Raw genomic sequence first — 16,306 nt, 5'->3', positions numbered from 1 at the left:
TGAATTATTTTGTTTTAATCATCCTAGTAAAGGTTTAATTAAAGCATCCCTTGTCATCTTCCCCCCTTTCTAATCTGCTTTTCTTTAATAGCCTTTTTAGGAAAGTGAGTGCTACACAAGTGTACACCAGCATCAGTCCTAGGGGGATATTTAACAAAGGTCTGGCGGACCTGATCCGACAGTGCGCCAGACCTCGCTGAATGCGGAGAGCAATACGCTCTCCGTATTCAGCATTGCACCAGCAGGAAGCAGGCCGCCGGTAGGAAGGTGTCAATCAACCCGATCGTACTCGATCGGGTTGATTTTCTGCGATGTCTCTCCGCCTGCTCAGAGCAGACGGACAGTTTATGGAGCAGCGGCCTTTAGACCGACCACTGCTTTATAACTGCTGTTTCTGGCGAGCCTGCAGCTATATATATATAGCTAATGTCTATAGAAAGCACTCACTGGGTCTGTACAACTTAATAAATCAAGGTTTATTCACAGTAACGTTTTGGGGGTGTTAGCCCCATCCTCAGACCGATGGTCTAAGGACAGGGCTAAAACCCAGAAATGCTAATAGGTATAAACCTTGATTTATTAAGTTGTACAGACCCGGTGAGTGCTTTCTATAGACGTTAGCTATTGTTTCTTCAAATGCACCCTGGGCAGTTGTAGTGTGAGAAGCAATACTGTATATATATATATATAAATATATATATATATATATATATATATATATAAATATATATATATATATATATATATATATATATATATATGCACTTTGCATTGGACATTCAGAATATTTGTGCACACGCATGTTTTTTATTATTTTTAAAGCTTTTCTGTGATTTTATCTGATTTCTAAGTAATTATTGAAAGTTACATATGTGTTAGCATGAATCTTAGTTGTGTCTGGTAATTTATTCACATATAAAGAATAAAAGCACACTGAATTTTTAGACTGGTATACTTCTGTTTGAGATAAAGCAGGCACACCTAATTACTTTCTCTTTTTTATGATTTTTAATTTACAATCAGGTAGATTACGAGTTATGCGCGCTAGAGGGTATTTAACAAACCCAACCAAAATTGCGTTATTTCACCCTCCATAGCGCTGCCATTACAAGTTTTGAAACAGCCAGCTTGTACATGCGATATGGTTGCGTTGAGCTCCATACTGCACAAAATACAAGCATAGTTTTGACGTGCTCATGCACACTTTCCCCATAGACATCAATGGGGAGAGAGTGTTAGAAAAAAAAACTAACACCCGCGGAATGAAAAACTCTGTAATGCAGCCCAATTGATGTCTATGGGGAAAATAAAGTTACGTTTACACCTAACAACCTAACATAAACCCCACATCTAAACACCCCTAATCTGCTGCCCCCAACATTGCCTACCCCTACATAATGATATTAACTCCTAATCTGCCGCTCCCAATATTGTCGCCACCTAAATACATCTATTAACCCCTAATCTGCCGCTCCTGATATCACCACCAGTATACTAAAGTTATTAACCCCTATTCCCCTGCACCCCAACATCGCCCACACTATAATAAATCTATTAACCCTGATTCCACCACTCCAGACATCGCCGCCACTAAATAAAGCTATTAACCCTATACCTCTGGCCTCCCACATTACTACCATTAAATAAACTTGTTAACCCCTAAACCACCAGCCCCCCACATCGCAACAACCTAAATTAAACTATTAATCCATAAACCTACCCCTAACCCGTAACCCTAACCCTAAACCTAACACTCCCTAACTTTAACATAATTAAAATAGAGCTAAATTAAAGTTACAATTATTAACTAAATAATACCTATTTAAAAGTAAATACATACTTACATGTGAAATAAAACCTAAGCTAGCTACAATATAACTAATAGTTATGTTGTAACTAACATACGGCTAGATTTGGAGTTTTGTCGGTAATGACCCGAAAAGCTAACGCCGGCTTTTTTCTGGCCGCACCATAAAAATAACTCTGGTATTGAGAGTCAACATAAAGGCTGCGTTAGGCTCCAAAAAAGGAGCGTAGAGCATATTTAACGCAGCTTCAACTCTCTATACCAGAGTTGCTTACGCAAGGGGCCAGCCTCAAAACCGTGCTCGTGCACGATTCCCCCATAGGAAACAATGGGGCTGTTTGTGCTGAAAAAAAACCTAACACCTGCAAAAAAGCCGCGTTCAGCTCCTAACGCAGCCCCATTGTTTGCTATGCGTAAACACTTCCTACGTCTGCACCTAACACTCTAACATGTACCCCGAGTCTAAACACCCCTAACCTTACACTTATTAACCCCTAATCTGCCGCCCCGCTATCGCTGACCCCTGCATATTATTATTAACCCCTAATCTGCCGCTCCGTAAACCGCCGCTACTTACATTATCCCTATGTACCCCTAATCTGCTGCCCTAACATCGCCGACCCCTATATTATATTTATTAACCCCTAATCTGCCCCCCACAACGTCGCCTCCACCTGCCTACACTTATTAACCCCAAATCTGCCGAGCGGACCTGAGCGCTACTATAATAAAGTTATTAACTCCTAATCCGCCTCACTAACCCTATAATAAATAGTATTAACCCCTAATCTGCCCTCCCTAACATTGCCGACACCTAACTTCAATTATTAACCCCTAATCTGCCGACTGGAGCTCACCGCTATTCTAATAAATGTATTAACCCCTAAAGCTAAGTCTAACCCTAACACTAACACCCCCCTAAATTAAATATAATTTACATCTAACGAAATTAATTATCTCTTATTAAATAAATTATTCCTATTTAAAGCTAAATACTTACCTGTAAAATAAATCCTAATATAGCTACAATATAAATTATAATTACATTGTAGCTATTTTAGGATTAATATTTATTTTACAGGCAACTTTGTAATTATTTTAACCATGTACAATAGCTATTAAATAGTTAAGAACTATTTAATAGTTACCTAGTTAAAATAATTACAAAATTACCTGTAAAATAAATCCTAACCTAAGTTAGAATTAAACCTAACACTATACTATCATTAAATTAATTAAATAAAATACCTACAATTACCTACAATTAAACCTAACACTACACTATCAATAAATAAATTAAATACAATTCCTACAAATAACTACAATGAAATAAACTAACTAAAGTACAAAAAATAAAAAAGAACTAAGTTACAAAAAATAAAAAAATATTTACAAACATAAGAAAAATATTACAACAATTTTAAACTAATTACACCTACTCTAAGCCCCCTAATAAAATAACAAAGACCCCCAAAATAAAAAATGCCCTACCCTATTCTAAATTACTAAAGTTCAAAGCTCTTTTACCTTACCAGCCCTGAACAGGGCCCTTTGCGGGGCATGCCCCAAGAAGTTCAGCTCTTTTGCCTGTAAAAAAAAACATACAATACCCCCCCCAACATTACAACCCACCACCCACATACCCCTAATCTAACACAAACCCCCCTTAAATAAACCTAACACTAAGCCCCTGAAGATCATCCTACCTTGTCTTCACCTCACCAGGTATCACCGGTCCGTCCTGGCTCCAAAATCTTCATCCAACCCAAGCGGGGGCTGGCGATCCATCATCCGGGGTCTGAAGAGGTCCAGAAGAGGCTCCAAAGTCTTCATCCTATACGGGAAGAAGAGGCGATCCGGACCGGCAACCATCTTCATCCAAGCGGCATCTTCTATCTTCATCCGATGACGAGCGGCTCCATCCTGAAGACCTCCACCGCGGACCCATCTTCTTCCGGCGACGTCCAACTGAAGAATGACGGTTCCTTTAAGGGACGTCATCCAAGATGGCGTCCCTCGAATTCCGATTGGCTGATAGGATTCTATCAGCCAATCGGAATTAAGGTAGGAATATTCTGATTGGCTGATGGAATCAGCCAATCAGAATCAAGTTCAATCCGATTGGCTGATCCAATCAGCCAATAGAATGCGAGCTCAATCTGATTGGCTGATTGCGTCAGCCAATCGGATTGAACTTGATTCTGATTGGCTGATTCCATCAGCCAATCAGAATATTGCTACCTTAATTCCGATTGGCTGATAGAATCCTATCAGCCAATTGGAATTCGAGGGACGCCATCTTGGATGACGTCCCTTAAAGGAACCGTCATTCTTCAGTTGGAGGTCTTCAGGATGGAGCCGCTCGTCATCGGATGAAGATAGAAGATGCCGCTTGGATGAAGATGGTTGCCGGTCCGGATCGCCTCTTCTTCCCGGATAGGATGAAGACTTTGGAGCCTCTTCTGGACCTCTTCAGCCACCAGATGATGGATCGCCAGCCCCCGCTTGGGTTGGATGAAGATTTTGGAGCCAGGACGGATCGGTGATACCTGGTGAGGTGAAGACAAGGTAGGATGATCTTCAGGGGCTTAGTGTTAGGTTTATTTAAGGGGGGTTTGGGTTAGATTAGGGGTATGTGGGTGGTGGGTTGTAATGTTGGGGGGGTATTGTATGTTTTTTTTTTACAGGCAAAAGAGCTGAACTTCTTGGGGCATGCCCCGCAAAGGGCCCTGTTCAGGGCTGGTAAGGGCTGGTAAGGTAAAAGGGCTTTGAACTTTAGTAATTTAGAATAGGGTAGGGCATTTTTTATTTTGGGGGTCTTTGTTATTTTATTAGGGGCTTAGAGTAGGTGTAATTAGTTTAAAATTGTTGTAATATTTTCTTATGTTTGTAAATATTTTTTTATTTTTTGTAACTTAGTTCTTTTTTATTTTTTGTACTTTAGTTAGTTTATTTCATTGTAGTTATTTGTAGATATTGTATTTAATTAATGTATTGATAGTGTAGTGTTAGGTTTAATTGTAGGTAATTATAGGTATTTTATTTAATTAATTTAATGATAGTATAGTGTTAGGTTTAATTGTAACTTAGGTTAGGATTTATTTTACAGGTAATTTTGTAATTATTTTAACTAGGTAGCTATTAAATAGTTCTTAACTATTTAATAGCTATTGTACCTGGTTAAAATAATTACAAAGTTGCCTTTAAAATAAATATTAATCCTAAAATAGCTACAATGTAATTATAATTTATATTGTAGCTATATTAGGATTTATTTTACAGGTAAGTATTTAGCTTTAAATAGGAATAATTTATTTAATAAGAGTTAATTTATTTCGTTAGATTAAAATTATATTTAACTTAGGGGGGTGTTAGTGTTAGGGTTAGACTTAGCTTTAGGGGTTAATGCATTTATTAGAATAGCGGTGAGCTCCGGTCGGCAGATTAGGGGTTAATAATTGAAGTTAGGTGTCGGCGATGTTAGGGAGGGCAGATTAGGGGTTAATACTATTTATTATAGGGTTAGTGAGGCGGATTAGGGGTTAATAACTTTATTATAGTAGCGATGCGGTCCGCTCGGCAGATTAGGGGTTAATAAGTGTAGGCAGGTGGAGGCGACGTTGAGGGGGGCAGATTAGGGGTTAATAAATATAATATAGGGGTCGGCGGTGTTAGGGGCAGCAGATTAGGGGTACATAGCTATAATGTAGGTGGCGGCGCTTTGCGGTCGGCAGATTAGGGGTTAATTATTGTAGGTAGCTGGCGGCGACGTTGTGGGGGGCAGATTAGGGGTTAATAAATATAATACAGGGGTCGGCGGTGTTAGGGGCAGCAGATTAGGGGTACATAAGTATAACGTAGGTGGCGGTCGGCAGATTAGGGGTTAAAAAAATTTAATCGAGTGGCGGCGATGTGGGGGGGCCTCGGTTTAGGGGTACATAGGTAGTTTATGGGTGTTAGTGTACTTTAGAGTACAGTAGTTAAGAGCTTTATGAACCGGCGTTAGCCCAAAAAGCTCTTAACTACTGACTTTTTTCTGCGGCTGAAGTTTTGTCGTTAGATTTCTAACGCTCACTTCAGACACGACTCTAAATACCGGAGTTAGAAAGATCCCAGTGAAAATATAGGATATGCAATTGACGTAAGGGGATCTGCGGTATGGAAAAGTCGCGGCTGAAAAGTGAGCGTTAGACCCTTTTTTGAGTGACTCCAAATACCGGAGTTAGCCTAAAACCAGCATTAGTAGCCTCTAACGCTGGTTTTCACGGCTAACGCCAAACTCCAAATCTAGGCCTTAGGTTTTATTTTTATTTCACAGGTAAGTTTGTATTTATTTTAACTAGGTAGACTAGTTAGTAAATAGTTATTAACTATTTACTAACTACCTAGTGAAAATAAATACAAACTTACCTGTGAAATAAAACCTAAGCTGCGTTACACTAAAACCTAACATTACAAAAAATATAAAAACCTACCGTTACAAAAAATAACAAACGAAATTAAACAAAACAATAAAAATTATTCCTATTCCAATACCCTGTTTAAAATAAACAAAAAATACCCCAAAATAAAAAAGCCTAATCTACTAAGGGCCCTTAAAATTGCCTTTTGTAGGGCATTGCCCTAAAGATAACAGCTCTTTTCCTACAAAAGAAAAAGAAACACCCCCTAACAGTATACAAACCCCCACCCCCCCCCCCAAACACACAAAATAAAGTAAAACCTAATCTACCCATTACCCTGAAAAGGGCATTTGTATGGACATTGCTCTTCAAAGGGCATTCAGCTCTTTTATAAAATGGCCAACTCCTAATCTAAAAATAAAAACCCACCCCAAAACGAAAAAATAACATAATAAAATAACAAACAAATTATCCAAAATAATAAAAATGATTCCTATTCTAAATTTTTTTTTTTTTTTAAAAAAACACCTCAAAATAAAAGAAGTCTAATCTAGAATAAACTACCAATAGCCCTTAAAAGGGCCTTTTGTAGGGCATTGCCCTAAATATATCAGCTCTTTTTCTAAAAAAAATACAAAGACCCACTAACATTACAAACCCCCACCCCCCCAAACCCTGATTCAAATCAGCCGATAGAATTAGAGCTGCTTAAATCCTATTGAACAACAAAAAGATAGAGTAGATAAAGTCTCTATATAAGGTGCACAGAGTTTCAAAACATTCAGATAGTGGTAATTCCCAGTGTCTTTCTCTGAGGAGCAGGCAGCACTCTTGAACAATGTGGTTTAGAAAAGCACCTCTATGGACAGAGAGAAAGAGAGGCGCCTCATGGGACAGTATCGTGCCAGTAGAGAGATCAGACAGAGCGACAGAACGTAAGTGAATATACACACAAGGATAGCGGCATATATGGATGCCTAGTAGAGCAGGACGGGACTTTCTGTCGCCCGACAGACAAACACTCCGGTGCTTGGACGTAGGATCACAGAGCCCAACAGCCAATCTGCAGCCACAGGGCGACAGAAAGTCCCGTCCTGCTCTACTAGGCATCCATATATGCCGCTATCCTTGTGAGTATATTCTCTTACGTGCTGTCGCTCTGTCTGATCTCTCTACTGGCACTATACTGTCCCATGAGGCGCCTCTCTTTCTCTCTCTCCATACAGGTGCTTTTTTAAATTCTATTGGCTGATTTGAACAGCCAATAGGATTTTAGCAGCCCTAATTCCTATTGGCTGATTCATATTTTTCAGCCAATAGAAATGCAATGGTATCCCCCAGTATAAAAGGGGTACCTTGCATTTCAATCCTCAGTGTGTGGCAGACGATCGCATGAAGAGGACCTCCACGTCGGATCGATGGACCTCCACCTGGACCTCCGCCTTGGACTTCCACCTTTGACCTCCGCCTTGGACCTTTGCCTGGACCTCCACCTCTGCGCATAGACCGCTCCTCCTCCGCAGGGATGAAGAAGATGCCGGCCCCACGATGGATGAAGATGAAGCCGCCTGGATGAAGACCTCTCGCCACCTGGATGTCCGGACTTCAGGAACTGTAAATGGATCTTTGGGGGTTAGTGTATTTTTTAAACTTTTTGGAGTGTTTTTTTAAATTTAGTTTAGGGTTTGGGCTTTTCCTAAAAGAGCTAAATGCCCTTTTCAAGGGAATTCAAAAGAGCCAAATGCCCTTTTAAGGGCAATGCCCATACAAATGCCCTTTTCAGGGCAATGGGTAGCTTAGGTTTTTTTTAGATTTAGTTATTTTTATTTTGGGGGGTTGGTTAGGTGGTGGGTTTTACTGTCTGTGTATTTTTTTTTACAGGTAAAATAGCTGTTTAACTTAGGGCAATGTCCTATAAAGGCCCTTTTAAGGGCTTTTGGTACTTTATTGTATGCTAGGTTTTTTTTTGGGTGTGCTTTTTTTTTTTTTATAGGGCTATTAGATTAGGTATAGTTCTTTTTTATTTTTGCTAATTTCGTTTGTTATTTTTCGTTATTTAGTGTTTGTTATTTTTCGTTATTTAGTGTTTGTTATTTTTTGTAATTTAGTATTTTTTGTAATTAGATACTTTGTAATTTTTATAGTAGTGTTAGGGGGCTTGCGGTTTAGGGGTTAATAGGTTTATTATTGTGGCGGCGGTGTCAGGGAGCGACGGAATAGGGGTTAATATATGTATTATAGTGTGGGCGATGTTGGGGTGCGGGGGAATAGAGTTTAATAAATTTTATTAGTGGCGGTGATGTCAAGAGCGGCAGATTAGGGGTTAATAACTTTAATATAGTATTTGCGATGCGGGAGGGCCTCGGTTTAGGGGTTAATAGGTAGTTTATGGGTGCTAGTGTACTTTGTAACACTTTAATCATGAGTTTTGTGTAACAGTTTTGTTGCGTAAAACTCATAACTACTGCTCTCAGATGGCGGTACGGATTTTGTCGGTATAGGCTGGAACGCAAGCTTTTTAGCCTCACCCCAAAACTCGTAATGGCTGCGCTATGAAAGTCCCATGAAAAAATGTAATTTTTACGAGTGCAGGACTGATGTTGCGTTACAGGCTAAAAGGCTGAAATTACAATTTTTACAGCGTTAAAACACGAACGCACAACTCGTAATCTACCTGAATTTTAATTGTGCAGTTTTGAAATGTATGCTTCTCCTTCCCATACGAGAATGCAGTATATGCCCCTTAGCAAGACACCATGTTTTCAGTGACTTTAGATAATTCCACCAGGAAAACAGTACCAACAAGCATTCGAAAATAATCTTGCCAGCCCAGAGACTGTTAGATAATCAGGCCCTTATAAGTCTTGGATGTTTGACATCTGCAACCTCTTAGGCTGTAGGCCGGTTAAGACTTATTGGTTGCATGATCGAGCCTGTACTGTAATGGCACAAAGTAAAACATATTAAAATATATGCCACTAAAAATTTTTAAAAACAAAACATTTTCCTTATTTTTGAATCTGTCAATAAGTAGAATTTATGAAATGGGAACAGACACAATGCAGCTTCTGTAAAGCTGCAAAATTAGCCAAAACTTTTAACTGTCAAAAACGTGCAAGTTTTGGTCAAGCTGAATGCTAAAGTTTAGGTTTATTCTATGTGAACAAAAGATCCATTCTGTTACTTTAGATGCATTTTGTGTGTGTTCTATAGTCCTTGTTAAATCTTGATAAAGAATTAAAAAAAGTATGATCTGTGCTCCATATGCAAGCAAGATAACTGCAGTACTAGTAATTATTATTTTCTGTACCACAGGTTCCTTTTTCAAATTGTTCAAAATCATGCGCTCCTGGATATTTCAAAAAACATTCTTTTATCACCTGTTGTTATGATTGTATAGAATGTGCAGAAGGATATTACACTCCTGAAGCTGGTAAGTTCTATAGTTTAGTACATAGTTCACTGTTATAAACTTTAACTAAATGGTCAGTTCTAATTGGTTAATCAGTTTTACAATTTATTTTTACTTTTATGAGGTAACATTTTCTAATGGGCAGGATCATAAATCAGTATAATAACAGTGGGGCCCAGATCTGCAATTTTTGTTTTAAGGGTTTTCTACTAGGGTTGAGTTCAGTTAGGGGATGCTGTGATAAGGGTTAATTACAGTTTGGAGGGAGATTATGTATAGGTAATTGTAGTGAGAAATTACCTCAGTGTGAAGTATCATTTTTATTGACCTTTTTTACCTTTGTATTCAGTTTTAGACTCTATAAAAACTGTTTTATGACAGCTAAAAACTAATGTACATAATAGAGACATAGATAAGATATTGCTATGTATAGCTGATTTCATAGAAAGTAAAAATCTACTGTACCAAGGTGAGCCTTACCACCTGAAATAGGAGCAGCCCTGGTGCATCATTGAAACCTTGCCTTCCACTCTATTGGACTGTTTAATGTTTTTATATTTTTATATTACACACACACATATGTATGTATGTATATATATATATATATATATATATATATATATATATATATATATATATATATATAGTCATGGCCAAAATATTGGCACCCCTGCAATTCTGTCAGATAATGCACCACATCTCCCAGAAAAATGTTGCAATTACAAAATATGTAGGCAATCTCATCTTTATTTCTTTTGTTTGTATTGGCATGGCACAAAAAGTGGAGAAAAAAAAGGCAAATCTGACACATTCCACGCAAAACTCCAAAAATGGACTGGACAAAATTATTGTCACCCTCAATTTAATATTGGTAGCACACCCCATGGAAAAAATAACTGAAATCAATCACTTCCTGTAACCATCAATGAATTTACACCTCTCTACTGAAATTTTGGACCACTCTTCTTTCGCCAACTGCTCTAGGTCTCTCAGATTGGAAGGGTTCCTTTTCCCAACTGCTGTTTTGAGATCTCTCCACAGATGACCTATGGGATTGAAATCTGGATCCAGCGCTTTTTCTTAAACCGTTTCTGGGTGCTTTTTGACGTGTGCTTTGGGTCATTGTCCTGCTGTAAGACCCATGACCTCTGACAGAGACCCAACTTTCTGAAACTGGACCCTACATTATACCACATAATTATTTGGTATTCTTCAGATTTCATAATGCCATGCACAGTCAAGACAGCCAGTGCCTGAAGCAGCAAAGCAACCCCAAAACATCAAAGAATCTCCACCATGTTTGACTGTAGGAACTGTATACTTTTCTTTTTAAGCCTCATTTCTTTTTCTAAAAACAGTAGAATGATGGGCTTTACCAAAAAGCTGTCATTTTGTTTTGTCTGTCCACAGCACATTCTTCCAAAAGCTTCCTCAGGTAAATTTTGCAAAATTCCAATCTGGCTTTTTTATGTTACTGTGTCAGCAGTGGGGTACTCCTGGGTCTTCTACAATAGCGCCCCTTTTCATTCAGATTGGGACAGAGTGCGAGCTGACACATTTGTACCCTGTGCCATTTGTACCCTGTGCCTGAAGGTCAGCTTGAATTTGTCTGGAAGTTGATCAAGGTTCTTTATCCACCATTGGAACAATCCATCGTTGCAATCTTTGATAAAATGCTCTCTTTCGTACACATCAAGGGAGATTAGTTACAGTAACTAAAAGTAAATATAAAACTTTTTTTACAAGGGAGGTACGCTTCCGCATTCGAGAACACTTGTCAACAATTAATGTGGGTAGAAGTAATACAGCATATATATAGGATTTAGACATGTGCAGCCGCGAAAAATTCGGTTCGGATCGATTCGGACCGATTCGAATTTTGGTTCGGATCGATTCGAATTTGGAAGAAATCGAATGAATTTGTTTCGGATTCATTCGGATTCTTTTGGATTTGAAAAAATTCAGTTCACATTCAGTTCGGTTCAGTTCGATTCGGTTCAAATCGATTCGGATTTTCGGAAATTCGGTCACTGTAAAGTGGGATGTGCTGTGTATTACACTAGTATACTAGTGTAATACACAGCCATCCGAATCCATCCGAATCTACCGAATAAATTCGAATCGATTCGGATTTATTCGGTAGATTCGGAAATACCGCAATTCGGAAATTCGAATCGATCCAAATCCAGAATTCGAACAAATTCGTCCGAATTTCGATTCGGGCCGAACCAAATCGCACATGTCTAATAGGATTCAGAAAAAGTCCCTTTTAATGCAAGGGCACGTGGAAAGCAAAAGACCCACTGCAGGCCTCAAATATCACAAAATGAAAAAGCTCCACAGCACAGTGAAATTCAGCTCACTTTATTCCAGAGAGTGAATCTAACAGACAGTCTGTTAGATTCACACTCTGGAATAAAGTGAGCTGAATTTCACTGTGCTGTGGAGCTTTTTCATTTGGTAAAAGTAATACACCATTGGTGGACCATTTTGTAAAACAACACAATAAGAACCATGAAATCTTGAGATGGATGGTTATTGAACAAATAAGGGAAAAAAATGTTCAGGCACTATCCAGACAAGAGATGTACTGGATATTCAGACTTCAGGCCAAGATTCCTTTTGGTCTGAATTCTGAATATGATGTTATCAACTGTTGGTGCCAGATCACGCCCCTTAGTTCAGTGAGAGTTTTGCAATTTGTTTGTTACTAATTTTCCATGAATTTTCACTAAGTTAAATTATTCACACTCCATACCCTAGTATATATTACACACATCATTTCCATTATTTGCATTTTACACCCTAATATATAGCATTTATTACATGCTCCAGAGTGTTGATTATTTCCATTACTTATTATCACATGTGGGATTTTAGATAATTTAATCCAGTTTATGGATAGTTGGTATTTCCCTCTGACATCTCATATCCTCTTGTTTACTTATCCATTCATGTATTTATTTATTTTCCTTTTTTGTCCCATTTTTTCAAAGGACCGTTATAACACATTTATGTTTCTTGTGAAAAATTTCTATACAGCAGTAATCATGGGGCTCATTAAAATTATGAACAAGATATATATTAACACTATGGGCTTGTGATATTCATAGGTGTATTTGATACTATGTTCAATACCGATTATTGAATGTTTTGTATTTGTTGCTATTGTAATTTACTAATATAACTTTGATGGGACTTTTTGTTTCAATTGTCGTTTGGCAATTAACATGTGTTTTTCGCAATATCTACCTGTCAGGGTTCAGCTTGGAATTGAACCTGGGACCTGTCTCTATTTCTGCAGCTGTTATTTCCCAGCCTGTTGTGTTACCACTATGCCACCAGATGGCTTGATCACAGGAAAGGAATATTGTGATTTTCTGTTTGCTGCAACTTTGGCTCTCTGGCTCCACCTGCTTGCCAGCTGAAAGAAATCATTTAATCAGCAGACTGCCTTTATCTGGGAGCTTTGTTTGCAATTTGGTGCTTTCACATTAAGAGTGATACTCTGAAACACTATCTGCTCCTGTTTCCTGTGAGAAATACAGTTATCTTGGATTTCCTGGTTCCTGACTTCTGTTTCAATTACTGACTTCTCTTCTGGATAATTCCTTGGTACTGTGTTTCATTTTTGGACTGAATTCCTGGCAATTGAACTTGCCTAAAACTTTATTTCCTAAGGACTGATTCAGGTACTTTTGCTTGCTTGTTTCCTGATACTACAAAGTTCCAATTTCAGTCTATGCAAATATCCTGTTTGTTTCTACAAAGTACCAGTTTGCAGTTTATACAAGTTTCCTTAAAGTACCAGTTCTACAGCATATGGAAGTATCCTGCTTGTTATTACAAAGCTCTGCCTTCCTGAGTGTAATTACACATTCCAGTCTTCAGCATATGCAAGTATCCTGTCTGTTATACAAGCTCTGTTTTCCTGCCTGTTTCTACTCAGCTCCAGTTCTACAGCATATGCAAGTATCCTGCTTGTTATTACAAAGCTCTGCTTTCCTGCATGTAATTTCACTGTTCCAGTCTAGAGCATATGCAAGTATCCTGCCTGTTATTATAAAGAACTGTATTCCTGCCTAATACAACAACTTATAGACTTTGTCTTATCTAATTGCATATCTCTGCATTGCTTTATCCTATAAATAAAACCATCTCCTTTATTTCCTAAAACCTTGTACCTGTTTAATTATGCCTAAAAGGAAAGACTCACGCAGACAAAACACAACATTAACCCCAAAACCTGACACCTCTGCACAACAGCTCCTTACTCCTGAACCTGCTCCCTTGCAGAGTATGACAGAATGTGAAAGCCTTAAATTGGAGCTTGCAGAGGTGATTCACTCTTTGACTGAAGTGTCAGAGAGAATTTTGTCTGTGGAATCTCATCTACTACAACTTAACCAACTTCTAAAATCTCTTCCAGATGCTTTGAAGTCACTTATCCAAGATTTCACTGCGGGATTCCAGACTTTACAGGATAGCCTGAAAGACTTTTTCACTAAAAAATTTTTGGGCTTTGGCACTCCCACTCCTGTGCCCACTACCCCAAAGGCTGTATCCTTATCAATCAAAAGGAGGATTTCAACCCCTCTTACCACTGATGAAATGGCCAGAAGGAGAAATAATGGCTTATGTTTCTATTGTGGAGCTACTGGGCATGTAATATCCTATTGTCCAGTGAGACCCCCTAAGAAGTCTGTTCCGCTGTCTCCACCTCTAAATCCTGAGTTATCAAATGGACAGGCTACAGAGAGGAAGTCAAACTGTGATTCCACTTCGGATTCCTCTGGAGATGAGCTCTGCATGGGTTCTATTCTACATCCCAAATTTGATCAGCCAAGGACTGCACCTTCCAAAGACTCTGATTCCTGTGAAGTACTAACATGTCATACACAGAATCCTAGTACTATGAATCCAGAGATTTTCCTACCAGATCCAGCTACATTCTTATCTTTGTGCCTTCCAGAGGAGATGTCTAACTATTCTACCATTGAAGATGATACTGATTCTGACACTGGAGGGACAGTGCTTCAAACTGCTGTGCGGTCTAAAGGTCCTTTACCACCTCCACCTCTCCAAAACCTACCAGCCTAGAACTGCACAGAAACCAAAGATCAGTCCTGATGGGGCCCTCTATACTAATTCCAGTCCCCAGAATCCTCTTCTGGAGAGCCCTTCAAAAAAGATAATACCCTCTGATTGTGCATATGCCTCTGATGGCACTTTGGTACGCATCAAAGATTTGGAGTTATATGAGAATGCCAAGTCCGCCCAGAGGTCGTCTTTGAGGAGGGGGTACTGTCAGGGTTCAGCCTGGAATTGAACCTGGGACCTTTCTCTATTTCTGCAGCTGTTATTTCCCAGCCTGTTGTGTTACCACTATGCCACCAGATGGCTTGATCACAGGAAACGAATATTGTGATTTTGGTGCTTTCACATTAAGAGTGATACTCTGAAACACTCTCTGCTCCTGTTTCCTGTGAGAAATACAGTTATCTTGGATTTCCTGGTTCCTGACTTCTGTTTCAATTACTGACTTCTCTTCTGGATAATTCCTTGGTACTGTGTTTCATTTTTGGACTGAATTCCTGGCAATTGAACTTGCCTAAAACTTTATTTCCTAAGGACTGATTCAGGTACTTTTGCTTGCTTGTTTCCTGATACTACAAAGTTCCAATTTCAGTCTATGCAAATATCCTGTTTGTTTCTACAAAGTACCAGTTTCTACAAAGTACCAAAACCTGACACCTCTGCACAACAGCTCCTTACTCCTGAACCTGCTCCCTTGCAGAGTATGACACTACCCCTATTCCTTTAAGGATTTGAAAAATGTTTTCACCAATCAGAGTCCAGAGCATATCAGTAGTATTATAAGGACTATGAGTACAGCACCCTGCCGAAACGCGTCAGACTTATTTAACTAAGGGGTATTGTCCCTCTATGTTTTATCATTGAAGATCAATAAAAGTTTTATTTTTTATATTTACTGGCGACCCTTCTTTTTGATTCTATTTATTTTGCCAGTCAGCCAGTAATATTATAGCTGCATTGCCACTCACAATGGACTGAATCCAACTGCTGTGGCTATATTCCACAACTACTCATCACTGCAGTAGCACGCTGTCTTCCCTTTAAACAAGGATATTGAATTTGGGGTACTTTGGCACCTAATGCAGCCAGGAGGTTTTCGCACTGGTCTGGTGATGTCACCGTTATCACGTGGACACGAACACGCTCATCCACATTTGGTGGACGGACAAGGATCTGGAGGCAGCAATCGTTTGCTGTGGTTAAGTGAACAGACCTGTTGCCTATGGACTGTGGTAACTATACAACTCATGAAGAACTTTGGTTTGCCCTTTATGTAATAACAAGCAAATTTTGGTTCCCAACTTATAAGAATACCCTAAGATCGTTATCGGAATAGTGTTTGGCATGACAGCGTGTTTTCTGTGAAAGTGGTGTTTTGTTCTCACTGGTAAGTGAGCTAGTAGCAGTTGTGTAACACTGGATGAAATGACTTTACCAATGTGGAGTTAACTATTGGGCAGTTACGAAGAGTGTTTGTTGGGAGCCTTTTGTTTTATAGATTAGCTATAGTGGCATGGGCTGTAAACTTCTTGACAATGTTGCGCACTGTGGACACAGGAACATTAAGATCTCTGGAGATGGACTTGT

At 38.9% G+C, this 16,306-nt stretch overlaps 1 protein-coding gene across 1 annotated transcript in view; it reads left to right on the top strand.

The window, feature by feature from the left end:
- The window catches only part of LOC128656708 (G-protein coupled receptor family C group 6 member A-like), a 71,174-nt gene that overhangs the window by 44,241 nt on the left and 10,627 nt on the right, over positions 1–16,306 (top strand). The window contains exon 5 of the mRNA XM_053710809.1: positions 9,526–9,643. Within this exon, the coding sequence (XP_053566784.1) occupies positions 9,526–9,643 (118 nt within the window). The remainder of the gene's footprint in view (positions 1–9,525; positions 9,644–16,306) is intronic.

This window comes from Bombina bombina, chromosome 4, assembly GCF_027579735.1.
Source record: "Bombina bombina isolate aBomBom1 chromosome 4, aBomBom1.pri, whole genome shotgun sequence".
Classification (NCBI taxonomy): Eukaryota; Metazoa; Chordata; class Amphibia; order Anura; family Bombinatoridae; genus Bombina; species Bombina bombina.
The sequence above is the reverse complement of the archived record's forward strand: the minus strand, read 5'-3'. Positions and strand labels throughout refer to the sequence as shown.